Source organism: Balaenoptera borealis (genome assembly GCF_965194805.1).
Source record: "Balaenoptera borealis genome assembly, chromosome: 3".
Taxonomy (NCBI): domain Eukaryota; kingdom Metazoa; phylum Chordata; class Mammalia; order Artiodactyla; family Balaenopteridae; genus Balaenoptera; species Balaenoptera borealis.
This window is the reverse complement of record NC_138866.1, coordinates 73,414,823-73,439,261: the sequence shown is the minus strand read 5'-3', so window position 1 is coordinate 73,439,261 and position 24,439 is coordinate 73,414,823. Positions and strand designations below refer to the sequence as shown.

The following is a 24,439-nucleotide window of genomic DNA, read 5'->3' as shown; positions in this document are numbered from 1 at the left end:
CTCTTTTTTCACTTCCTTCTTCTTGCTTTATTAGTTCCTCTCCCTTCCAGTTGGGCACTAGAACCTTATCTTCCGCAGCAATTAGTCTTGGTCCCTGGGAGCTTCTGTCTCCTCCACGTGGTCACATAGTCCCCAGAGTTGGGTGGGGGGAGGGGAGGTTCTGGCTCTCCATCCTCATCTTCAGTTTATCAGCTCCCATAAGCTCTCCTATATTCTAATAACAATAGCTGCTAAAATTTATTGAGTGCATAGGGACAGTTCCAAGCACTAAATATATTAACTTATTTAATCCTTACAACTAGTCTCTTGAGGAAACCAGGGCACAAACAAGTTAATTAACTGGCCCAAGGTCACACGGCCAATAAGTGACACCCCCAGGATTCAAATCCTTATAGTCTGACTCCAGACCTCACACTAGCCTACTTCTCTTAAAAGAAAAAAATCCTGGAGTTCACAGGAAAAAAGGAAGGAGAAAGAAACTAACATTTTGAATCTCTATGATGTGACAGTTTGTCACCGAATTCCTCACACTAAACTGTGAGGCAGTCCACATTTTACCAAAGAGAAAACAGAGGTTTAGGGAGGTGGAGTTGCTAGCCCAATGCCAAACACCAGTAAAGTGAAGATGGGACTCAACTCCAGGTCTGTCTAGCTTTGGATTCTGGTCTTTCCTTTTCCTTAAACTGCTGCCTTGGCCCTACTGGACTGGACCTTATAACTCACAGAAGAGATTAAGTCTTCTTCCTCTGGGCAACAAAACTGATAAGCAAAGGACAGATGAACAGCAGGCCAGTGAAAGGAATTAGGGGCTGGGGTCCCTCCCCTCTCTGCACATTGGTACCTGTCAGAGGATGTGGCGGGGTATGCCTTAAAGAGATCCCAAGTTCAAGATGCCATGTCTGTAAACCAGTGTCCTCTCCATAGTACCTCCCATGGGTCACGTGTTTCTAGAAACATACTGGGGAGAGGACAGGTATTTAGAACCTAGCACTTCTCACCCATCATAGGAGCAGGCCCAGGAGTTGACAAGAGCCACTGTTCTTCAGCAAGCTACCTTACCCAAAGAATCAGACATACAGTTGATGCCTCCAGCTAATCATAGCCCTGGGAGGGAGTAAGGAGAAGGAGCCTTCTCTATTTTGTCTCCCAAAGCAAAGGGCCATTCTCATGTCTTCCTATATTTTAAATGAACATAAGTATTTCTCCTATTCCTGACAAAGCCTGCTCAGGGGCCACTGGACAAACTCCTCAGTCTGACACTCAAAACCTTTTCCAACCTGCCCCTCAAGTGTATTTCTAGATTCATCTCTTTCCTCTTACACACGGGCCAGGTGCTCTCCAGCTTCTGAGCCTTCGCTCATGCTGTTCCTGTCACCATCTTGGTCTCCAACCGTTGAAATCCCGTCATGTCTTTAGGTTTCATCCAAAATATCACTTTCTCCTCTTATAGAAAGTCTCCCATCCACCCTTATCCTGAACATTCATGGGGATGTATTAACTCCCCTTTAAAACTCCAGAGTCCAGAGTAGCTGTACTGGTCTTAGTTATCCTTTTTTTTTTTCCCCCTAGCTCATTCCCATTGGCCTGCATTCAGTGGGACACCATAATAGTCAATAAAATATTTGCTAGACAGCGTCTGAGTGGCTTGTATTCCAGGCCCATCTGCCAAGGCGGTGAGGGGGTTGTAGACAGGACTGGGGCCTCAGCTCCTTTTCCATCCGACTCTCTCAACTTTGGTCGAGTCCCGCTGGCGTTAATCGCAGCTTTCCTGTCACCATAGCGACGGGTGGGGCAAGAAAGCAAAGTCTCCCTTTGGAACTACATCTCCCATCATGCACCCGGGCCCCAGGGTGCCGACTCAGCCGGCGGCCTGAGACCCGGGCCGCCCCTATCCCCGAGAGCCGGCAGGGGTCTGGGAGGAGGAGCAGAGCGCAGGGAGACGGCTTCGCTCTCGGCCCACCGCGGAGGTTGCGGCCCCCCCATAAACTAGCAGGCTTCTCGGGCCCCGGCCTGCCCTCGGCATCGCCACAGCGGGCCTAATATGGCGGGACCTTCCGGGTGTGCAGAGAACCGGGCCGAGGTCCGGGGCCAGGAACTGCTCCCGGCATTCCTCGCGGGCGTGGCGCGGGCTCCCTTCCCCCTTCTCCAGGTCCCGCGAGAGGGAGATCCTAGGGCTTTGAGGTGAGACCCGAGGCTCCGCTGGCCGTTGCTGTGGGGGGATCGGGCGGGGTCGCCCCCGGCAGAGAGCCGCCGTCCTCCCGGGGTAGCATGGTGTCTAGCGGGCGCGTTGAAAGGACACCCGCTACACGGCCTGCTTTCTAGAGAGCCCTTTGGATTGAGGGCATTTTCAGCAGTGGAAGGGGTCTAACTGGAGACTTATCCCTATTGCTGAACCTTAAAACATCAGAGACAGGAAGGGGCCATCCATCACAGAGGCAGGGAGGAAGGGCGCCCAACAGAGAGCCCTGGGACAGTGTGTGCGCCTCCTAAGTTCTTCCGGGGGTAGGGGGTCTTTGGGAGCTCAGCCAATGTTTGTTGATTGACTGATTGCAGGTAGCATGGCCCAGGGTCTGATTGAAGTGGAGCGAAAGTTCGTTCCCGGCCCTGGCACAGAGGAGCGGTTGCAGGAATTGGGGGGTACCCTGGAGCGCCGAGTCACTTTCCGAGACAGCTACTATGACACCCCTGAGCTGAGCCTCATGCGGGCTGACTACTGGCTCCGACAGCGAGAGGGCAGTGGATGGGAGCTCAAATGTTCCAGAGCAGCAAGTGTCTCAGGACCCCACACTCAGTACATGGAACTCACAGCTGAGCCTGCAGTTGTGGCCCAGCTCTGTGAGGTGCTGAGGGCTGAAGTCCCGGGAGCTGGAGGCGTGGCTGCTGTGCTGGGCCCTCTAGGGCTGAAGGAAGTAGCTAGTTTTGTGACTAAGCGTAGTGCCTGGAAAGTGGTGCTGCACGGAGCTGATGAAGAGGAGCCGCCGCTCAGGGTGGACCTGGATACAGCTGACTTTGGCTACGCTGTGGGTGAGGTAGAGGCCCTGGTGCAAGAGGAGGCTGAAGTCCCAGCTGCCCTAGAGAAGATCCACAGCCTCAGCAGCATGCTTGGTGAGGGAGACAGCCCTTTCTGTGCTTCCCTTGCACCTCTTCTGGGTGTACCCGCTGGGCCAGTTAGTGGGGAGGGTCTCGAGGCTATTTCTGTAAGGGGAATTATTTTAGCAATTTTCTAGAGGACCCAGTTTGCTTAGGGCTCTATCAAATCCGGTTTCCTCTTTTGCAATAGTTGTCTAACCTGGATTGAATCCTTCCATGTGTGTCTAATCCATCCCATCCCAGTCATTGTCTCATGTAGTTCTCATACCTCTAGTCACTCCAAGTGTCCTTCAGTTCCATTTGTCAGGTTCGCCTCTTCAATCTTTCCATCCATCCTTCCTTCCCCTCCTCTCATTTTTACAACTAAATCCTCATTTAATTTGTCCTATCGGCTTGAGTAAAAGGCAAGAACGTTGTGCCTATGTGACAGACAGCGGGGCAAACGTTAACAGATTAGTTTTTCTGTTCCCAGGCTTAGCTCCCTTGTACACAGTTCATCCACAGGAGTATAGGGTTGTGCATGCCATCGGGCCTTACAGCCCTGGAATGCTGCTCTTGCCTCCCCAGCAAAGCCACAGCGAGTTCCCTGCTATCTGCCCAGCATGCTGCCAGGCACTAGCAGTCAGCCACTGGCTTATTGTGACTCCACACCACACAGGCTAGAATTCCCCACGAATCCCACCCCATGGCTGTAGCTGCTTCTCTTCTTTCTACATCCCTTGGTTTCTCTCTCTCTGTGCATCTCTGCATGTGCTTCATTACCAAGCTAATGAGTTTTGGCCTGCCTGGATAGGCTTTAATCTTGATTGGGGGGCAGGAGCAGTAATTGAAATGAGTCGCTATTGAGGCACCCTCTGTCTTCATGGCGCCTGAGTGCCTTTCACCACTTCTTGCTGGAGGAGAGGCTCATGCTTGGCTTCCCAGGCCCACTCCTGCCTCAAGTGGCCCTCTTAAGGCCCCGCTTCCCTAGGCTAATCAGGGAGTGGGCTGGGGAGTTAGAGAAGCTGGTTGGACGGCGTTTGGAATCCCAGTGCGACCTTGGAAACAACTTTGGGGTCCAGCTGCGTGGGCAGGGAGAGTCAAAGCATTTTCGGCTGTCTGATTCTCTGCTCATTCTTTTGCCTGTAGGTGTGCTGGCGCAGGAGAGGGCACCTGCCAAGCTGATTGTGTACCTACAGCGCTTCCGGCCTCAGGACTATCAGCGCCTGCTAGAAGTGTACAGCTCCAAAGAGAAGCCTTAGGGGACTGGAAGATCCAGACGTGACATTGGGCTAGGGTGTCACTTGCCCGATGGGGAAGAAAGCTCTGGGTCGAATGAGGTTCATTCCTGGGCTCACTGTGCCTCTTCCTCTCTGGCTTCCCTTCCCACAGTGACTCCTCTCTCTCCAGCTCCGCCTGTTCCTTCACTCTACCCTCAGCCATCCTTCCTGGAGCCCTCCCTGGCTGCCCCCCTCCCTCATCCGTCAGATGCAATCTGTGGGCCGCCCCTCTCCCCTGGCCGCTAAGCAGCCGCCATTGATTTCCGCTCGTGTTTATAGGATTTCCACTTAGCTGTGATCAGTAGTTAAGCACAGGAAAATCCCTTGCCACCCTCCCTCCCTTGGTCGATGCCATTGATTCTGCCAGCGGCTCCTAAACCGCCTTACAGCTGAGTTAGAGATGAGGGGAGGCAGCAGGGATTTCCCAGCCCTGGGGTATGGGGAATAGCAGAAGGTTGGGGAAATGGGTGGGAATCCCTGTTAGAAATCTAGAAATTCTGGTTTGATGTTGCCCCTGTGCCCTGCTCTGGCCCAGAGGGTAGAGTGCCTCCTGTGGAAGTTTAGGGGCACATGTGCCACCCAACCTGGAAAGGGGTAGAAAGAAAACCTTCCTTTGTTGAAACCAGTTCCAAAGGCTTAGGGCAAGATACCTACTTCCTGTGTAAGAAGGCTCTTCCCTGGCTGTTATTCACATACGTTTTCTACCTCAAATATGGCTTCCCCCCTCAGGCTTTATTGGGCTTTCACTACTTGTGGGGTTGGGGGCAGCCCCCCCACCCCAGTTTCTGCAGTGGCAAGTACAGGACCAGAGTGCCACCTGCTGGTTGTTCTCAGATATGGGCTCCAAGTAGCTGGGGCCCCTGGGTTTGGAGACCCAGGAGGTTTTCAGGCTGTGAGTGGAGGCCGAGTTACTGCCAGGTCTCCACAGGCAAGTTGTTCACCTCAAAGATTTCCTGCACCGACTGGCCAAAGTGGTTGTAGGTGAGGCGCAGCTTCAGCCGCAAGGGGGCCTAGGAACACGAGAGCAGAGACCAGGGTAAGCGCCAGTGACCCCTCCCTTCACTGGGTCTTAGCCTCGAGGGGCTCCTGGAGCTCACCTTCTTAGGATTGAGGATTCTGAGGAGCTGGGTCGTCGGAAGGCCACCCTGAGCTGGAACTGTGTCCCCACTGGGAGCCTGTAGCTGCAGCTGGAAACTCTGAACACGGGAGGTTGGATGGAGCACACCGCAGGGCAGCTGGCTGGGCTCAGGTAACCCCTCCACACCCAATAGTTTTAAACCCTCTTCCCATAACTCCCCAAGTGCCTGTCTCTGCAAGTCACTCCCTTCTCATCTCGTCCTCTCCCCCACCCACCTCCTCTACTTAGTGGCCTTTTCTCCTAGAGTACCGAGGCCACCTCTGAATTCCAGTCTTCTACAAACCTTGGGCACAGCGGCCTGGCAGATGAAGTGGGTGACATCACCCCCTGAGGTGTTGGTGGCAGTGACAGTGATTAACAGCAAAGTAGGGGTTCCAGGGGGTCGAACGAAAGAAAGATTCAGCTGTAGTCCTTCGCGCTCAAACACTTTGAGATTTGGGATGGGAGCTACAGCAGGGAGAAAGAAGTAGCTCAGTGTATGGGCTGAAGATAATAGCTCACTCATTCAATAAAAATTAAACGAGCACCCATTGGGTGCAGGGCACTGCTCAAGATGCTAGTGACAGAGTGGATAAGATGCAGCCTCTGATGGAGCTTACAGCCTAGTCGGGGGAGAGAAACAATAAACAAGAAAGATAATCACAGACTGTAATTGGTGCTCTGAAGGAAACAAACTATGCCAGGATAAGTGCGGGGAACTAACTTAAATAGGAGAGGTAGGGGAAGGCATCTGACAGTTTAGCTGAGGCCTTAAGATTGAGAATGAGCCAGTCATTTTGATGTGCTGGGGAAAGGACATTCCATGTGAAAAGAATATGAATGCCAAGGGCTTGAGGTGAGAGGGCCTGAGGAGCTGAGAGGGGGGCCAGTGGAGCGGGTAGTGGGAAAGCATGTGAGGTGGGCGGGGAGGAAGCAGGGCCCGCAGGCCAGGGTAAGAAGTCTGGAACAAAGGGAAGATACTGGAGGGTGTCCAGGAGGAGACTGGCATGATGTAATGAAGCCTTTTACTAAGATGGGGATGTGATGGGGGTACACAGCAGGGAAGAGGGTATCAACCTCAGTCCTTGGCTTAGAAGGGGAAGCAGCCTATTTCCACCGCCCCTTCTTTAAGACATCTCCCCTTTGCTGAGGCTTACCAGGGGGTGGGGGAGCACAGGGAAGGTCGAGGAGGTGTATCAAAGCGCCTCCTGGGGTGAGATCCAGAGGGGGAGGGTGCTGCACATCCCCAGAAGGGCCATCCAGGAGATCTAACAGATCCAAGAGCTTTGAGGCCTGGGGGGGAGGGCAGAAGGGTCAGGGCTGGGTATGGAAGCTGGACCATGCTCTTTCCCCATGGGGCTCCCGGCCTCTTCACCTGGGGTTCTGTGGGGAGAGGGGCTGCTTCCGAAAGCTGGGCTGTTTCTTTGCTTTCCTTTGCTTCCTCAGCAGCCTGAGAGCCACCTCGCTCCACAAGAGGTATCTTTTCCAGGATGGCAGCCCTGAGAGGATGGAATGCAGGTGTATCCCTTTGGGTAGACCCTGGGCTTTGCACAGCAGGCACGTGGGAGGAGGGGTAAGAACATGGGGAGTCCTGGGCACATGGTGGGTCAGAAGTGCCCCTCTGATTTCCTAAGACAGCACAGTCTTGCTGGCCTTCAGATGAACAAGGATGGTGGGAAGCCCACTTAGCTTCAATGAACTGTGAGTAGGAGGCTCTGACTGGAGGAGGAAGGACACAGGTGAGGATGAGACCCCTGCACCCAGAAAGGGACAATGGGGAGCGGGCCAGGGGTTGGTTCCCGCGCTGCGGCAGAGTGGCGCGCACCTCATGTGGTCGTACTTTCGGAAGAGGGTGTTATACTCCACCGCCCGCTGCTGCAACTCCACGTCCAGGCAGCTCCCGTAGACGGACACAACCTGGCGGATGCGGCTGGGCCGCAGGGTGGTGCGTGAGTGGGAAGGGTCGTCTGCCGTGCCCTTCACCTCCAGAATGCAGCAAGGAAGGAAGAGGCTCCACAGACCACAGAGATACCCATGATTCTTGGCTCAAAAAGAAGAAGCTAAGGACGGAGGAGTGGAGATCGGGGTGTGGGCCTGGACAGAAACTCAAGAAACTGGCGGGCACAGTGAAGGGACATTTCTCACTGGAGGCACCGAGAAGAGGCTCTGTGGGAGGGGCTGGGACCCACTCTTACTTGTTGTCCCCATGGAGCCGGGTGCTGAGCTTCATGAGGGCTGTGAGGGCATATCCTCGGGTGGCCGGCAGGGACATATGGGACTGCAGCACCCTTTCCAGCAGTGCCAACACCTCCTCTTCCTCCACCTTCCAGGGGGACACAGGGAGTGACCCTGGGGCCAGCCCTGCCTCCCCTGATATGTCCCTCCTCAGTGTATCCCCAACGCAGGACCCACCTGCAGGGGCTCAGTTTCCTCACAGCTCCCTTCCAGCAGGAGGTCCCCATATTCCCCGATGCACCAGGCTGCCACCTGCACCAGCGGTTGCTGCGTGGGATGAGAAACATGATGGGCCTGTGTCTATGTCCCCTCCTCCCTTCCAGACCCCGTGACATCCTTTAGGCAGTGCAGAGATGGTGGAGTTTGGAGGGGTGGGGAAAGGGAGGGGCCTCAGCACTGGGAGCAGTTATGAGCAGTTTTGTTAATTTGCTCCCAGCTCTGTCCTGGCTCCTGGGCTTCCTCTGCCCTCTGGTGGCCAAGTTTCAGAACTACATGGCCTAGGATGGACCTACAGATTATGGTACTAAGTAAGCCAGACATAGAAAGACAAATATTGTATGATATCACTTGTATGTGGAATCTAAAAAGTAATAAAAATGAATCTATATACAAAACAGAAACAGACTCACAGACATAGAAAAACTTATGAAAAAAAAAAAAAGAAAACAAACTTATGGTTACCAAAGGGGAAGGGGGAGGGGAAGGATAAATATGGAGTATGGGATTAACAGATACAAACTACTATATGTAAAATAAATAAGCAAGGATTTACTGTATAAATAAGCAAGGATTTACTGTATAGCGCAGGAAACTATATTCAATATCTTGTAATAGCTTATAATGGAAAGTAATCTTAAAATATGTATAACTGAATCACTTTGTTGTGCACCTAAAACTAACACAATATTGTAAATCAACTATATTTCAATTAAAAAAATATCCTAGAATAAAATTCAGAAAGTAATGCCAAAACAAAAACAAAAACAAACCTACATGGCCTAACCACAAGGGGTGCAGCAAGGATGGGGAGAAGTGAGGGGGGGGTCCTCCCTTGAGGAAAGGGCGGGTGGTTTCTGCCTAGCCTACTAAAGTAATATGGAAAGGGGGCTATAGATACTGGTTGCCATCTGTGATTTCACTCAGCATTCAAGGTAATAATAAAACCGGGGACTTCCCTGGTGGCGCAGTGGTTAAGAATCCGCATGCCAATGCAGGGGACACGGGTTCGAGCCCTGGTCTGGGAAGATCCCACATGCCGCGGAGCAACTAAGCCCGTGCGCCACAACTACTGAGCCTGCGCTCTAGAGCCCGTGAGCCACAACTACTGAGCCCGCGTGCCACAACTACAGAAGCCTGTGCGCCCTAGAGCCCTACTCCGCAACAAGAGAAGCCACCACAATGAGAAGCCGCACACCACAACGAAGAGTAGCCCCCTCTCGCTGCAACTAGAGAGAAAGCCCACGCGCAGCAACAAAGACCCAATGCAGCCAAAAAAAAAAAAAAACCTATCAGGGACTTCCCTGGCAGTCCAGTGGTTAAGATGCCACACTTCCAATGTAGGGGGCACGGGTTCGATCCCTGGTTGGGGAACTAAGATCCCACATTAAAAAAAAGGAAAACCTAATACATGCAGAAAGAGCTTTTATCTATCTCATTTGATCAAGGCATCTCCGGGAGATAGGCAGGGTAGAATGCTGAGTAGACCTAGCATGAAGGTAAATGAGTCATCTGTGGTTGCACAGACAGTAGGTGTCAGAGCCAGGACAGAAGAAGTCCAGGTGTTCTAACTACAAACAGGGCTCTGTCTTTGAGTGTCTCCTCTGCTAGGTAGAGAGCTGTGACCCTGAGGGAAAAACAGTTGGGAATCAGGTGTACGGAGCAGGTGGCCCAGGAAGGGCTGGGCAGCCCCAGGCCTGGTGGTGGGAGCAGTACCTGGGAGATGTCCTCAGCCAGGGCGCTGTAGAGACGGCGCACAGAGTAGGCATGGAGCTCCTGGGCACCCCCAATCAGCTGGGTCAGGTTGGCCACTGCGTCATCACGCACATGGGTGCCTGCCTGGAGGGGTGAATGTGGCTGAGTCAGTGTGGTGAACCCTGCACGCTCCCGCCCAGCTCTCAGTCCAGCCCCTGCCTCACCGTCATCAGCACACGTAGGGTGGTGTCTATGTGCCACCGCTTGGTTGGGGCAAACCTAGGGGACATACGGCTCTTCAGTCCTGGTGCTGACGGTCCCTGGATTCCAACCTCTCTGCCTCCTGGGCACCCATCCCCTCACCTCTCTGCTGCCAGCAGGATGCCTGAGGCACAGTCGGCCTGTAGATCAGGGGGGCAGGACTCCAGAAAACCCTGCAGCTCCTGTGTCATGGCTCGCACGTTGGAGCTATTCACCAGAGCCAGGCTCAGTTCCAGGGCCCGCCTGGCAGGAGACATGTGTGTTTATACAAGGTAACCCAGGTCACCCTATGACATGCCTCAGGCCCCCCCTTCCCCAGGCACCTGTCTCCTCAGTCCCCTTTCTCCAGCTGCTCTGAGCTGGCCTGGGTCTTGGCCACCAGGCGCTGGGCCCTCTGCCCTGCCCTCTCGTTCCTCTGTCCTGCTCACCGGCTGAGGGAGCCATCAGGTTCCCGCAGACATTCCACCACGGTGGGCCGGTGCCGCTGCACAGCGCTGTGATCAGACTGCACCAGCCTCAGCAAGGACGTCAGGGCTACGTACCTGGCCAGAGCAGGAGAGGCCCTGTCATGCCATGGCCGTCAGCCCTCCCCACCCTGTCCTGCCCTGGGTATAGGAATGAGAGGCTGGTGAATCCGGAGACTCTGGAAGAAGGAGGGCAGAGGACCCAGGGCTCAGTGACACAGCCCAGCCAGACACCTGGGCCTATTACCTAATGTTCCTGTCACTGTTGAGCAGGAAGCGGCCAAGAATGTTGACAGCTAGAACCTACGGAGGCAGAGGTTGGGGGCAGTCAGGGAAGGAGCAACCTGCTCATTCAGGAGTGGGGACTGCGTGGCACAGGGTGACCCGGGTGGGGAGGAGAAACCAGTGAACAGGACCTTTCTGCCTGGCTGGGGCGGGTGGGAGGGGCCCCAGGGGGGAGGGGCATACGGGAGGGTACCCGCAGGCCCGCTGCAGAGCGGATGTCCATGATGGTGAGCACCGTCTCAAACAGGACCGCGTTGCCCGCATTTCGGCTGGTGTCTGTGTTCGTGGCTACCTGCGTGGATGCGAGAGAAGATGCATCTCTAAGGGGCTCCGTCCTCTCCTCAGGTCTCTGAAAGGTCTCCATCATATCATCCCTCAAACAGCTAACAAGGTTCCCTGAGCTCCCGCTATGTGCCAGGGGCTACTGCACTGAGACAGACTGTGTCCCTGTCCTCAGGGAGATCACGGTCCAGAGGGAGATGGAGACGTTATCATATGGCCACCGCATGGTGAGTGGTCATGTGAGGGCTGCACAGCGCCAGTGGGATCACAGAGCAACACACTTAATCGGCAACCCCACCCCCACCTGGGCCAGCAAGTCATTCATGGTCTCACTGCTCTCCTCGTGGTTCCGGCCCAGAATCCGAAGCAGACGAAGTATCTGGACCTGAAATTGGGTTAAAGGTTGGGGGGTGGTTCTTAGGGGAAGGAGTCGTGGGGCTGAGGAGAAAAGTCCAGCACGGAGGAGAGCGTTGTGAGGGGTCTGGCTGGTTCCCGAGAACCTCCCTGGCCCTCCCCCCACCTCCACTGGTCCCTTGGGCCCTGGGAGGGGTTCAGAGGTGTGTGATGCCAGGGGATTTGAGGACAGGCTTTTTAAACATACTGTTACCAAACTGGATTTTCTGGCCTTCAGGCATCCCCCTCCCCACACTGGTCCTGGGAGAACCTGGTGCCTGCCACCCTCCCGCCCAAGACACTGACTGAGCCCAAGTGTTCTCTGGGAAGTGACCACTGGCCATGGGCTTACTAAGCTTTTTGTTCTAGGGATATAGCAGGGAAGGGTCAGCCCACCTGCAGGAAGGGGTCGCTGACTCCAGATATGCTGTGTTCTGTGGAGTATCCCGTCGTCACCAGAGTCCGGAGGATGTGCACCAGCTGGGGCACCATCTGGAGGGAGGGCACGGCCTGGTCTGAGCATTCTTCCTAATCCTCTCGATCTTCAGCCCCATTCCAACCCTACTGCCCTTTTCTTCCTGACCCGGGGCCCGCCCCTTCGCCAGCCCACCTTTCGAAAGTGCTTGAGGGCCGCAGGGCTTCTTTCGCAGAGTTCCGTGATCAGCGTGATGGTGCCCAGCAGGACGCCTGGGTCAGGGTGGGGGAAGTGAGTGGTGCGCCGGGGCACAGGGGAGTCTACTGAGTGTGTGTGTTTGTGTGCACGTGCTACCCTTCTCCTAGGAGCTGCTGTTCCCATCCTGCGTCTCCCTTCTGTCCACAGCCAGAGCTGAGGCAGGGGACGAGGAGCCCCATGGCCTTACCGTGGTGGTGTTCATGAAGCAGTTGGGCACAGGGTGGGAGGAAGATGTTGGAGAGCTCAGGGACCTTCCGGATCATGTGCACTGCAGTCAGAACAGCCTGCAGAGGTCAGGGGTCTCAGAGGGGGCAGGGGTCTGCCAGGATGGACCGCCCCCCACACCTCTGCCACATGGCAGACAGGGGACAGTTTCTGGAGGTGCAAGTGCCTAGAACCTGCCATCTCACCTTCTTGCGCACATAGGCGCTAGGCTGCAGGAGTAGTTTCTCCACCTCAGTGGCCAAGTCCCGGCACATCTCAGCAGAGCCCGTGGCACTCAGAGTGCACAGGGCCAGGCCTTGTACAGCCTGAATCCCTTGGCTCAGGTCACTGCAGAGTTTTGGGAGGACGGTCAGTCAAGCCTCTGAAAAATCCAGCCCTTCCCAGTACCTACATCAGGCAACCCCCTGGGATTTCCCAGTTCCCCACTCTCCCATCTCCCTGATTCCAAGCGCTTCCCAGAACTCTCTCACTTCTTGATGCTGTTGGTAATGAGCAGGTGGGCATCTTGCCTCTCATCCAGTAGAAGCATGGCCCCCAGGTAGCCCACCCTCTTGTCTGTGAACCTGGGGGAGGCGATCAGTTTCAGGCACTCCATCTACAGGGAAGGGGGCAGACCAGGAAGGGGCAGGGGTGAAACCAGAGGCACTAACGTCCCTTTTCCATCTTCCTCCTTTACACCAGATTAACCTGTGAGGGCAGCATATTCCATGACCCTCCCTTCAACAAGAAGAGAGGTTTAGGAGATTTAGTTAGTGGGTAGTTTCAAGGAAACAGGAGGATGGGAAGAGAGGAGAAGGTGCCCTGAATGGCGCTGGCCAGAGAATGAAGGGTTCAGCCCAGCTGATGACCAGTTGGGGTTATACTGCGGAAGGAGGTCTGCGGTGCGTGCTGTGAGGGCTCAGAAGCTTTGTAGAATAAAGAAATCGGGGCACAAATAGGTGAGGGGGTCCGAGACGGTACTCCACTAGCTTCTCTCATCAAACTTAGAAGGGAGGCGTCCCTGCCCAGTACCTGTCCAAAGTGGGCGGGGTAGCCTAACATGTGGACGTAGAGCAGTTTGGCCAGCTGGCGGTGCCTGTGCAGAGGGTCCCCATCGCGGAAGGAGGCCCGGATGTGGGCGCACTCCTTTTGGATCACCTCCCGCTCCTGGGCCTGGGTCTTGGCCTCACGAATCTCCTGGATTAGATCCTGAAGCTTCAGCGAGGACGAGGACGCCACCATCCTGGGGGGCAAAGCCCGGGAGCGGAGAGGGCTTTAACCCTCTGGCTGGAAGCGTCTGGCCTTTCTGCACAGGCTTGCCCTGTACCAAGTTCCTGAGGGCTTGGGTCCCACCGCTACCCTAAAACTGAGCCCTTTCCCCACGCGGGTCCCCAAATTCCGCCCCCTCCTCACCGCAGGAGGAGACCTCCACTACGCATGCGTCCCCGCCCCACTCCACGCCCGTTGCTACCGAGCATGCGCCGGAACCCCGCCTATTTTCCCCCCCGCCCCGCCCCCCCCCCGCCCCACCTCTTTTCTCCGAGTCTACACCTGGTTTCCCATCTCTAGGTCAGCCGTTCCCTTCCTTCTAGAGCCCAGCGCTGTTTCTTCCTCGGCAACCGCCGTTCACTTCTCAGGCGGCCTCAGCTTCCCCACACCAGGACGCCAGCCCTAACACCAGCCTCACCTGGCTTCAGTCTCAACTCCGCTCCTCTCCCCCCAGCGCTTCCTGGTACCAGCCCCGGCGAGCGTTGGAACTTGGTCTGGTCCTTCCCTCTCCCCGCCCCCATCACGGGACCCCGCCCCTCCTAGGCCAACCAGCAGAGCAGTCTTGAATCCTCTAGCTCAGGCCTTCCTGGTTTGGAGTTGAGGGGAAAGAACTCTTAACTATTTAGGGCCGGCGAGACTGTAATAATAGGCCTGGGGGTCCCCAAGAGGGCTCCTTTACCCGGAGAGCCTCTGAGAGCTTGGTTTGAAGCCATCACACCCAAAGGAGAGGACAATTTCCCCCCCCTTTTTTTGAACTTTTTTATTAATATATTTTTTTTTTTGTTAAATTTCTTTGTATTTTTTTTTTCCTGCAAGACTTGGTGTTGGTGGCACTGTTGTAGTTTAACTTCAATCCCAAATTCCATGAAATACAAATTAGAAGTAAAGGTTGAGAGGGGAGGAAGAGGGAGGCAGGCCAAGGAGTAAACAGAGTTTGACTAGAAAAAAAGAAGAGTTTGTGTGTGGTGGGCATTCCCAGGCAAGGCCATTCCTTGAGGGAGGGGGTTGGCAGGCAGCTTGCCTCTGCCTCATGCAGGGGAGGGAGGAAAGATCCTCTGGGGACCCTACAGTACCCTCTTCCTAGGGCTTCCTGCCCCCAGGGGGAAAGCTAGTACCAGGGATCAGCTACAACCTCAAACAGGGCTCTCCACCCACCTCTCACCGGGGTTTGACTCTCACCTCTGCTGTGCCTGGAAAGTGTGTGAGAGACTGGCTTCCTTTGATCCCCTCCTTCTGTTGGTTTCCCATTTCACAAGATTCTGATATGATGGGGGAAGGGATATAACCCACATAGGGACTACTAAACAGCTTCTGCTGCCCTGTGAGTTCTTATTAGCCTGTCTGGTTTGTTCTCCAGAAATGCCTTCCCAGCCACTACTGCCCGAGTTGGGGAGTGGGGTCCTTGCTCAGGTGCCTCTAACCCTCTGCAGTAGAAATGTCTCCTTCAGGTCCCGTAGAAATTTAATCAAAGGCCACACGTGAGTCCAGACCAACCAAACGAACTTTTAGGGGGGGAGAGAGAAAGGTGGGAGAGGGTGGGCTCGGCCGCATAGGACATTTTCTTTCCTTTACACGTTGCTCTTGACATGGCATGCCACCCTAGGGGGTTGGATGAGGGGGCTGGCTGTTGAGGAGAGAAAGAGGGAGAAGATGCTGGGGACCCATTCTACTTTTCATTCCCCTCATCTCCTTCCGGGAAGGATGGAGCTCGGCAAGAACCCAGCTCCGTGCCTGGAGGTGAGGTAGGATCCTCCAAGGTCAGAGATGGAGGCTGCACCCCCTCCAGCTTTATCACTAGGCCTCAGAGGGACGCCAGGCCCTTTGGGTCAGGGAGTCACAGCAGCATGGCCAGTGCCTCGCCCAGGATACAGTCTTCTCCCGTATAGAGTATACCCCTTCTCCATTTTCTCCTTCCTTTCTGCTCAGCTTCTGGGAGACTCCTCAGGACACCAAACCCCAACCCTCATCCAAGTTCAGGTCTAAAGAAAAGGCAGGGAGGGTGTGGGGCAATGGTCTGACTTAGAATTGTGTGTCTCAGAGAAGAGAGCGACTCTGAGCGAGAAAAGCCCTTCATATGTAAACAATCTAGAGAGAGAGAGAGAAGGGGTGGGTGGGGAAGGGAGTGAGGAAGACGGAGACGGAGCCAGAAGGAATGAATCTGAAAGGAGAGAGGGAAAGAAAAAAACAAGAGAGAAAACCAGAGGGGGACAGAAAAGAAAGGGAAGGGAGAAGAGAAAGAAAGATAGGAGAAAAAACAACCAGGAGGAAGAAAAGAGAAAAAGGCAGGTCAGAGGAGTGAAGAGGCAGCAACCAAAGCCAGAACTAGGCCAGGCAGGAGCCTCAGGTGAGGAGCTGGGAGAACAGGAATGCCAGGCTGAGGTCCAGAAGGGCCACGGCTCCCACCACCAACGGGTTGGCAGCTCCCTAGAGAGATGGGGGAAAATGCAGTCTCAGTGCCTGAGGACCGGGTCCAGCGACGGGTCCCACCTTCCTGCCCTGGCTGAGGTGGCAAAGCAGAAGAGTCCCAGGCACCTCTCCTCAGAGGCCAGAGCAGGGAAATCTCCAACCTTTGCTTTGGATTGCAAAACATTCCTCTGCTCCCAGGCAGGGCCCCACCTTCCCTCTGGCTCCCTCAAGTCAGCCCATCCTCCCTCCTCCTTCCACTCCCCTCCCAGCAGCACGTGGCCCAGGCAGAAGGTGCCTGGCCTTAGTATCAGACTTTGGCAGCAGCAGCCTTTACTGCAGTGAAGCAGAGAGGGGATGAAGGGGTGAGGATGTGGTTGCTAGGAAACAAGAGAAGGCCTGGAGTCCAATCAGAGTGCAGGGTACTGGGGAAACTCCACCCCTCCCAGTTTTCTGCCTTCTTCCCTATTTCTCTTCTTCCCAGGAGAGGGAGGGAGAGTCAGGGTAGGGAGGGAACAAGCTTTTCCTTTTTTATTTCTGGGCACCAAAGAGAGAAAGTGTGGAGGTGGGGGTGGGGGTGGAGTAGGAAACCAGGAGCCGGAAATGATATGAAAGGAGAGCAGGCAAAGATGTTCTGGCTGTACTGTTAATTATTCGTAACCTTGGTGAGTTACTGTAAGTGCTCTGGGCCTCAGTCCTCCCATGTGTCAAATGAGGGAGTTGGACGTGAAGGTCCCTAAGGTCCCTTCCAGCTTGCAAATTCTCTATTTTTTTGAGGTGGGATATAGTCCAAGACTGGGCAGGCAAAAAGGAAGCTAAGTGCAAATCAAAGCCCCTCAGGGGATCAGAGAGAGGTCTGGAAAGGATGAGAGGCCAGGCTTTGAGGAGAAGCGGGACCAGGAAGGATGGGAGACTCAGAGGGCACAGGGCGGGGTGGGGCGGCGGGGGGGGGTCTCTCACCGGCTGGGCGGGCCTCTCGGATGCAGCAGCCTCCTCAGCCTCTTCCATCAGGCACCCGGCTTCAGGACCCCTCGAGGACAGGCCCCTCAGGACTGGCAAGGCTGTGGGCTCCGGCTCCGAGCGCCCTGGGGTCCTCATCTGGAGCAAGGGCTCTTCATCCTCCCCTTCCTCCTCTCGAAGACTTCCGGAACTGTCACTGCAGCCTCCGAGGAGTGGGGAGCCATCTCTGGGCTCTGGCCCCTGCAGCCCAGCCTCATCCTCTGCCTCATAGCCAGCTAGTTCTTCTGCCTGCTCACCCGGGCCCCCCCACTCCTCAGGCCAAGCTTTGGGGCTGGAGAAGGGACCTCGGTCCCCTCCAGAAGGCAGTGGGCTCCGGCAGGCAGTGGGTCGCCAGGGTTGGCGGGAGGAGGCAGGGCTGCTGGGCAGTTCAGGGGAGCCCTCTGAGGGGGTCAGTCCATTCTCGTATACCCCAGGGCTGTCCTCATCCAAGGGCTCTGTGTCAGAACCTTCTGAGTCCTGCCTGGGTCTGCGGCCTGGGGCAGGGATAGCTGAGAATCAGAGGGGCCGAATTGGCCTTGGGCTGCAGAAGCTACAGCTTTATCCCCCTGCCTGGGTGCCTCCCAGGACTCTGGTACCCCCAGGTTTACAGCCTCTCATTGCCAGACCCCAATCCCCTAGTCCTTATGACCCTATTTCATAAATTCCTACTTCGCTCCTCAAACAACTGGGCCTGGTCCCCACCCTCTCTCCCCTTAGATCCTCATACCCTGGCTTTTCCCACCCCAGTCCCCTGCAGGGATTCCCTTCCCCTTTCTCCATGCCCAGGCCCCCCAGCTCCCCAGGAAGCCACCCCCTCCCCTGGCCCCGCCCCAGGCTGCCCACGCCTCACCTGGGGCCTCCAACATGGGCTGCAGGTCCTGGGCTATCAGTTTGGCCATTCGAGCTGCCTCCACAGCCTTCTCGGCGACGCTGCTGGCTGCCACTGCCTTTAGAAGGGCGTCTGCTGCCCTGTCGGGTTCCAGGGACACTGTCTTAACAGACCTACTCCAGTCCCTTGGCCCAGGTCCCCACTGCATCACATCCCCCAGATCTGAGCTCACCTCTGGACTCCTCACCCTTGCTCACTCTGCCAGCTGCTCCCCTTCCCCGACCTGGCAGGGCAGCCGGCCTTTGGTTTCCTCCCCTAGATCTGGGCCACGCTTGCTGTTATCACACCTTCCTGCTCCTCTCTCACTCCCTCCACTATTCCATCCAGTAGTAACACTTCTCTTCCTCCAGCTGCAGGGCCAGGCCCTCCCCACTGCCCTCAACTCTGTTATTCCATTCCTGTCCTGCTCCCTCCCAGTGACAAATGAGGCCTCACTCTCTTAGCACATCTCTCTGCGGCTGCACCTGCTTGGTGCTCACAAGCTATGCCTCTTTGCTGTGTTGCTACCTCTTGTTATGAGAAATTTTACATCTTGTTTTCTTCAGCCACTTCTGTTATCACATCGTTCTCCCTGCCCCCATCACTGCCACTGCCCCCCCCCCCCCATTTCCTCATTTCTGAGCTCTGGAACTGGAGTAAGGGTGGGTCTCCCCTTTCTGCTACTATCTATTCCCTCTCCCTGCTAACGTGCATGCTTTCTCACCATTGTGATTACACCTTCTAAGAGGTGAGCTCTTAATCTCCCTTCCACAACTCCCCTCCCCTGCTCTGCTCCTTAGTTACAGGTAACCTTGAAGCATTATCAATCCTTTCCCCTCTGTTTTTTTCTCAGTTCTCAATCTGATGTCAGATGTTTCCTCAATTTTCCCTTCCCTTTTACCTTCTGCTGTTAATCATAGATGCCTTGTAATTATTATTATTATTTAACATCTTTATTGGAGTATAATTGCTTTACAGTGGTGTGTTAGTTTCTGCTGTATCACAAAGTGAATCAGCTATACGTATACATATCCCCATATCCCCTCCCTCTTGTGTCTCCCTCCCACCCTCCCTATCCCACCCTGATGCCTTGTAATTATTAAATTAGTTCTGTAATCTTGACTGAAGGTGGGGCGTAAAGGATCAGAGGTAGAAGTAATCAGATATACTTGCCATGGGCTTGAATGCATCAAGATCCATGACTCCCTCTGGCCCTGGGCCTGTTTTATCCGGCCTAAGAAAGCAGTCTGGGTATGGGGGTAGGGAGAAGGGTCATGGTGTTCCCTGTCATCTTAGGTCTACTTCCTCTCTATATACCTTGGGAGATATGGTCAGCCTCCTCCCCTCAAACCTGGTGGGTCAAGACCTTTAGAACCTGCTTGGAGGGATCTCAGATAACCCTGCTCTTCTGTCTTAGGACTTTCAGGATCTATATGCCTAGCCCTGTCCTGAAACTGAGCTGGTCTCAGAGTTTAAGGCAGGGGATGAGGATCACAGTTTTGGGTTGCATTGAGTTCTGTTGGCAGCCAAGAAACTGCAACATTGACAAGGTCCTGTATTTTTGACTTTGGAGGGTATGGTTGATCAAATCCTAGCCAGTAGACCCAGTCAGTGCTCAGGCATCAAGCCAGGCTCAGGCTACCTGGCAGAGGCACCTGCTGCTGGGGCTCTGCTGTTTCCATGGCAACCAGCAGCCAATCAGGTTTGCCAGGCCTGTTGCTGGGGAGACCAACCAGCCTCCTCCCACTGCCTGATCTTTCTGGCTACTGAGATCAGTTTTTCCTGCACATGCCCACTCCCCATCCAGCCTGAAGTGCTCCCTGGTGCTCTGCCCTTCCCCTTCCCTGGCTTAAGGCCCTGGACTCTAACCATCCAGACACTCGGATGTATCTACAGATTGACATTCTCTGGTTCAGGCATCTACTCTGGATATGACCTGTTCACTCACATACACACACACACACACCCCCCTTGTCACCCATTTTACAAATTCACTGAAGCATATTTGGACATATCTTGACTTTTCATCCTCTGAAACACTCTCAAATTCAAACAAGACCCTTCAACTGTGCCCTCCCCTTTAAAGAAAAACCAATATCTAAAAATTCCTATGTGTAAATTGTATAAATCAGGGGCTTATGAACTCCTTACAAATAGATTTTTGGCTTTCTTTAGTCACAAGCCATATGCAGCTATTAAGCACTTAAAATGTGGCTAGTCCAAATTGAATGATGTACTCTAAGTGCAAAATACATATCAGATTTCAAAGACTTAAGAAAAATGGGGGGGGGGGGAGTAAAATCTCTCCTTAATTATTTCATATTGATTTTAGGTTGAAATGATAATATTTTGGATATATTGGTTTAAATAAAAATATTTAAATTCATTTCATCTGTTTCTTCATATTTTTTTCATACAGCTACTAGAAGATTCAAAATTATGTACTAGACTTACATTATATTCCTACTGGACTGCACTGCTTTAGATAATGAGGTTCCTGATGCATGAAATGTAATCTGATTTGCAGAAAGAAAATTTCATTTATAGGCAAGTCTCCTCGCCTTCAACCTTTATCCGTTGGGTTAAGGGAGGCAGAGGAGACAAAGCTGAGAGGGACTATCTTTTCAGGTGGAGAGATCAGCTGTACAAACTAGACCTTCCCAAGGCCTAAGGCTGAAATGATAGCAGACTGTGGGCTGGCTTGGATGTGGTTACGAATGTACACTCCCTGTCTCTCTGCCGGGGGCTGCTGCTCCCAGCAGCAGAGTCCTGGAGGCCGGATCAGCTACAAGAAGAGGAAGACTAGGGACATGTCTGAGTTCCAAGAGGTTTCCTGGGCCGGCACAAGGCAGCACTCATTGCTACTCCCACACACAACGACACACATCCCCACAAAAGACACTGAGACACGCTTACAGTCTAACAGGGCTTTCCTCAAATACCCAGCCACCCACAGTTACACCCACGTCCACCTGTGGCCTCCGATATAATCACCTCAAATACCCAGGGCTACAAATGCCTGGCCCTAGGCCTGCTCTTCCCCACCGGGCCCTAGGCCTTGCGTCTTGGTCCTCCTTTAGGCACCGCCCCCTTCCTTATCCCTAGAGTATCTTCTCCCCTTACCCCCGCTACGACCTCTGCACCGGGTGCCCACCTGGCAGCGGCGATCTCCTGGAGCTGGCGGGCAGTGCTCACGGCTCGACGGGCGCCCTCGACGGCCCTGTCCACCTTCTCCTTGACTTTGCCCCGCCGAAGGGCCAGAGGAAGAAGGCTGCGCACGCGCCCCCCGTGCACCAGCCGGTTGCGCTTGTACTTGCCCTCCTCGCGGGAGCCGTCGGGGCGGGTGGTGCGCCCGTAGCCGTGCCGCCGGTTGCCCAGCCACTCGCCCTCGTAGCGCAGCCCGTTGGAGCGCTGGCTCACGCCGTAGCCGCTGCGCCGGTCGGCGCGCCATTCGCCCGCATACACCTCAGTGGCCGAGCCCTCGATGAGGGCGGGCGGCGCCGGGGCCGGGGGCCCGCTGGCCTCGGAGCCCGGGGGTCCCGTGCTGCCCACCTCGCTGCTCACCTCGCTGCGCAGGGAGCCCCTCTTGCTGCCCAAGGAGCTTCGGCGCCCGCCCGCCCGGAGCCCGCTGAGCAGCAGCGAGCGGCGGAAGAACCCGCCGGCCGCGGGGGTGCGCTTTCGGCAGGCCGCGCCGTCAGCATCCCCAGGCCCGGCCAGCACGAAGCCTCCCCGGGAGCCGGAGGCCGGGCTGCCTCCTTCGTCGCCGGGCAGGGGCAGGGGCGGGGGCGGCGTCGGGGGGTCGCTGTGGCCCGAGTCCAGGGAGGTGCGGCGGGGCGAGCGCAGCAGCGCCGCCTGATGGTAGGGCACACTCTGGCGCACCCCGTAGCCGTGGCGCTTCCCAGCCTGCCACTGGCCCTGGTAGGTGCCTGCGCGGGGCGGGGTAGGAGGGGGAGAAAGAGTCAGGACCCGCCGTTCCTTGCCACCCCCAGCCCCATGAGCCCCTGGAAGCCTGAGTCGGGTGGGAGAGGTGGGGGCAACTGGCGTGGAGGTCGGGGAAGGGCACTAGGAGCCGGGGACAGGCCAGGTGGGGTCGGAAGGTGGGGAAGAACAGAGGGAAGACAGGCAGGTAGTGGGAGATCCGTGGATTAGGGCCGTGCAGGTAGACAGGGGAAAGGGGGAGGGACAGACAGGCTGGGGTGTGTGAAGGACAGACAGTCCAGAGGGTGTGAGGGACAGGTTGACGGGGGTGTATAGATGGCATATGACAAGCAAAGAGAACTGTCGGGGGCTGACTGAGGAAATGTGAGGGGACAGGCAGAGCAGAGGTGTTAGGGATAGGCAGGTGGAGAGGGGAGGTGTGGGACAGGCAGACAGGGGGTGTGTGAGGGTTAGGTAGATGCGGGGTGTGAGGCTCAGGCAGACAGGGAAGGGGTGAGGGCAGGCAGATTGGGGAGAGGGAAAATCAGGCAGGGGACAGACAAATGAGGAAGGCGTGTGTGATGATGGGAGGAGAGGGCAGAAAGATGGGCGCAGGGGCGCATATTGATGCGGAAGACGTGTAGGATAACAGCGGGGCACCGGGGGTTGTATGGCTGGGGAAGGCATACGCAGGGCAGGCCAGCGGGGAGGCGCACGCGGACGAGCAGACAGACAGTAGTGGGCAGGGCCCCGCACCTCCGTCGGAGTAGGTCTCGGTGCCGTAGCCGTCCTGGAAGCCGTCCTTCCAGAGGCCGGCGTAGCGCAGGCCGGACACGCTCTCCCACACACCGCTGCGCCCCTTCAGCCCGCCCAGCCACTCGCCGCGGTACGTCCAGCGGCTCTTGCGCTCCACGCCCAGCCCTTCGCGCTTGCCCTGCTGCCAGTGGCCCTGGTAGCTGTGTCCGCCGGGCCCCGTGAAGACGCCCAGTGACTCGAAGCCCTGCGCCCAGCAGCCGCTGTACTCGCCCTGGGCGCCGGGCCCCGTGCACACGCCGTAGCCATGTGCCCGCCCCGCCTCCCAGCCCCCCACGTAGCAGCCCCCGTCGTCAAAGTCGAACTTGCCCCCGGGGGACATGCATGTAGTTGGCGCGGCCTCAGCCCCCCGGTGGCTCAGCGCATCCTGGGGCTGGAGAAGCCGGCTGGGGGCCTGGGAGCCGGGCGAGGCCTGGGGGCGGGGGCAGTTAGACCGGGGCCAGGCGGGGGGCGCCCAGCGCGGGCAGGCAGGGCCGGACCCTCATCCTGAGTGGCTGCGGAGAAAGAGGGGGGAAGTGGCGAGCGAGGCCCCTCCTCTTTGCCCGTCGCTCCCTGGCCCAGTGGCTCCGGAGCCTCAGCACCGCCCCCCAACCCCCCACCTTTCAGCAGCATCTTCCAGCAGCTCCTAAGCTTTGGAGGCACGGGGCTCCCCCATCCCTCCGTTCTTGTCGAGGGCCCCTCCCAGGGCTTGGGGTCCTAACCCCAAGCAGGAGTGCCACCTCTCCAACCTGGAACCCCAAAGTATCGAGTGAGGATGGCAGTTGGGGGGTGGGTTCCTGAGAGGGGGCTGGGCAGAATCGTAAGCCACCTGCTTCCCTGGCTGCTGTCAGGACCCCTCTGCCCCGGTTCTTTGGCTTCCCTGGCAAAGGTCGGGGGGGGGGGGTGGGTGGGTTGAAAACGTAGGGGGGAGATCGGAACAAGGTGGGCAGAGAGTTTGGTGGGGGAAAGGATGAGGATGGGGGAGGCTCTGCAGGGGAAAGGCGAGGGTGCGGATGGGCAGACAGGCGGAAGGGAGGGGGCAGGTTACTCACCATGTGGACTGGGGCTCAGGCTGCCTCCCAGGCGCAGCGTCCATGGCACGATACCTCCACTCCCACCTCGCCCGGACAAGACAAGCCCCCTCCCCTTCCGGAGAGACTGCTCCAACCCGGAGAGCCCAGGTGGGGAGCCGCAGGAGAGAGTCCCCTCTCTCCCCAGCCAGAGGAGCAGGCAGTGGGGGGCGCGCGAGGTAGTGGCAGGGGTAGGGGGAGATGAGAATAGTGTAGGGGAAAAAAATCTGCCTTGGATGGAGGTCAGGAAGAGGAGCTGGGAGCTGGATGGGAAGAGAGAGGGGGCTATCAAGAGGGGGTGTTTTTATTATTTTCTTCTTCTTATGGTTGGGAGAGGAAAAAAAAAAAATCAAAATTCTGATTCCATCCCAGCACAAATCAATGTTTGCTCCATCCCAGCATCACGGGGGAGGCTGGGCCAGGCAGATTTAAAGGGGCAGGGAGAAGAGAGGAGAGGAGAGGGTGGGGAGAGGAGAAGACGAGGAAGAAGAGACAGTGGCGGTGATAGCGTTGGGGGGCGGGGATGCCTGGGCAGAAAAGGATGGGCGCCTGCTCAACCTGCGATGAGGGAGGAGGCAAGTAGAGAGGAGGATGAGAGGCACAGAGACCCCCAGGGTGGAAAGAAACCCTGGGATGCTGGCAGGGAGTGGGGTGAGGTTGAGGGGAGGGGAGAGGAGCCAGGGGGAGGAGACTGAGCTGAAGATGGGGAGGCTGGGGGAGGTCGAAGCCAGCGGGGGGAGGAGAGATGCTGGCGAGGCCGGGAGAGGGCGAGAGGAATACAAAGAAAGAGGTGCAGGGGTGAGAGCTAAGGCGGGGGGAGATACTGTCGGAGAGGGAGAAAGGGAGGGAGACCCATTCTGGGGCTGGTGAGGGATGGCAAGGAGAAGAGAGGCAGGGGAGGAGGAGAAGGAGGGAGAAGAAATAGATATGGAGACTGAGAGAGCGA

The 24,439-nt window shown here is 56.1% G+C and overlaps 3 protein-coding genes across 9 annotated transcripts; 1 reads left to right on the top strand and 2 right to left on the bottom strand.

Annotated features, from left to right (window-relative positions):
* The first annotated feature begins 1,841 nt into the window (after nucleotides 1–1,841).
* On the top strand, nucleotides 1,842–6,131 carry THTPA (thiamine triphosphatase). Its single transcript, XM_082387770.1, has 3 exons — nucleotides 1,842–2,181; nucleotides 2,554–3,105; nucleotides 4,219–6,131. Exons 2-3 carry the CDS (start codon nucleotides 2,559–2,561, stop codon nucleotides 4,329–4,331), a joined length of 660 nt encoding a protein of 219 aa, XP_082243896.1. The 5' UTR covers nucleotides 1,842–2,181; nucleotides 2,554–2,558; the 3' UTR covers nucleotides 4,332–6,131.
* On the bottom strand, nucleotides 5,061–14,679 carry AP1G2 (adaptor related protein complex 1 subunit gamma 2). Of its 7 annotated transcripts, XM_082387762.1 has the most exons (22): nucleotides 13,862–14,679; nucleotides 13,207–13,417; nucleotides 12,666–12,790; nucleotides 12,381–12,522; nucleotides 12,158–12,254; nucleotides 11,908–11,984; nucleotides 11,694–11,789; nucleotides 11,209–11,289; nucleotides 10,816–10,914; nucleotides 10,585–10,640; nucleotides 10,302–10,415; nucleotides 9,976–10,116; nucleotides 9,837–9,891; nucleotides 9,634–9,756; nucleotides 7,879–7,968; nucleotides 7,662–7,789; nucleotides 7,292–7,396; nucleotides 6,842–6,965; nucleotides 6,624–6,759; nucleotides 5,771–5,934; nucleotides 5,447–5,545; nucleotides 5,061–5,359 (listed from the first exon to the last, which is right to left on the bottom strand). In XM_082387762.1, the coding sequence occupies exons 2-22, from the start codon at nucleotides 13,414–13,416 to the stop codon at nucleotides 5,258–5,260; spliced, it is 2,364 nt and encodes a 787-aa protein (XP_082243888.1). In that variant the 5' UTR covers nucleotide 13,417; nucleotides 13,862–14,679; the 3' UTR covers nucleotides 5,061–5,257. The 7 variants fall into 7 exon arrangements, with proteins under 7 accessions (XP_082243888.1, XP_082243889.1, XP_082243891.1 ...); XM_082387763.1 differs by lacking the exons at nucleotides 11,908–11,984; nucleotides 12,666–12,790; nucleotides 13,207–13,417; nucleotides 13,862–14,679 and having other exon boundaries at nucleotides 12,381–12,520; XM_082387765.1 differs by lacking the exons at nucleotides 11,908–11,984; nucleotides 12,158–12,254; nucleotides 12,381–12,522; ... (1 more) ...; nucleotides 13,207–13,417; nucleotides 13,862–14,679 and having other exon boundaries at nucleotides 10,806–10,914; nucleotides 11,238–11,289; nucleotides 11,694–11,729.
* Nucleotides 14,680–14,783: 104 nt separating this feature from the next.
* JPH4 (junctophilin 4) lies at nucleotides 14,784–23,796 on the bottom strand. The gene is made up of 6 exons (XM_082387769.1): nucleotides 23,476–23,796; nucleotides 22,388–22,938; nucleotides 20,868–21,639; nucleotides 17,696–17,814; nucleotides 16,807–17,339; nucleotides 14,784–15,867 (listed from the first exon to the last, which is right to left on the bottom strand). Exons 2-6 carry the CDS (start codon nucleotides 22,764–22,766, stop codon nucleotides 15,784–15,786), a joined length of 1,887 nt encoding a protein of 628 aa, XP_082243895.1. The 5' UTR covers nucleotides 22,767–22,938; nucleotides 23,476–23,796; the 3' UTR covers nucleotides 14,784–15,783.
* Between the last annotated feature and the right edge of the window lie 643 nt (nucleotides 23,797–24,439).

Bases quoted from the DNA above. Each gene is read 5' to 3' on its own strand.
- JPH4 (XM_082387769.1), bottom strand. From the start codon at position 22,766: ATGTCCCCCGGGGGCAAGTTCGACTTTGACGACGGGGGCTGCTACGTG. The intron at 21,640-22,387 runs GTGCGGGGCCCT...CGCCCCGCGCAG, and splicing joins CGAGACCTACTCCGACGGAG to GCACCTACCAGGGCCAGTGG. The intron at 17,815-20,867 runs GTGGGCACCCGG...GGAACCCGACAG, and splicing joins CAGGAGATCGCCGCTGCCAG to GGCAGCAGACGCCCTTCTAA.
- THTPA (XM_082387770.1), top strand. From the start codon at position 2,559: ATGGCCCAGGGTCTGATTGAAGTGGAGCGAAAGTTCGTTCCCGGCCCT. The intron at 3,106-4,218 runs GTGAGGGAGACA...TTTTGCCTGTAG, and splicing joins CAGCCTCAGCAGCATGCTTG to GTGTGCTGGCGCAGGAGAGG.
- AP1G2 (XM_082387762.1), bottom strand. From the start codon at position 13,416: ATGGTGGCGTCCTCGTCCTCGCTGAAGCTTCAGGATCTAATCCAGGAG. The intron at 12,523-12,665 runs GTGAGAGAGTTC...AAAACTCTGCAG, and splicing joins ATTACCAACAGCATCAAGAA to TGACCTGAGCCAAGGGATTC. The intron at 10,641-10,815 runs GTACCCTCCCGT...CTGCCTCCGTAG, and splicing joins GCTCTGCAGCGGGCCTGCGG to GTTCTAGCTGTCAACATTCT.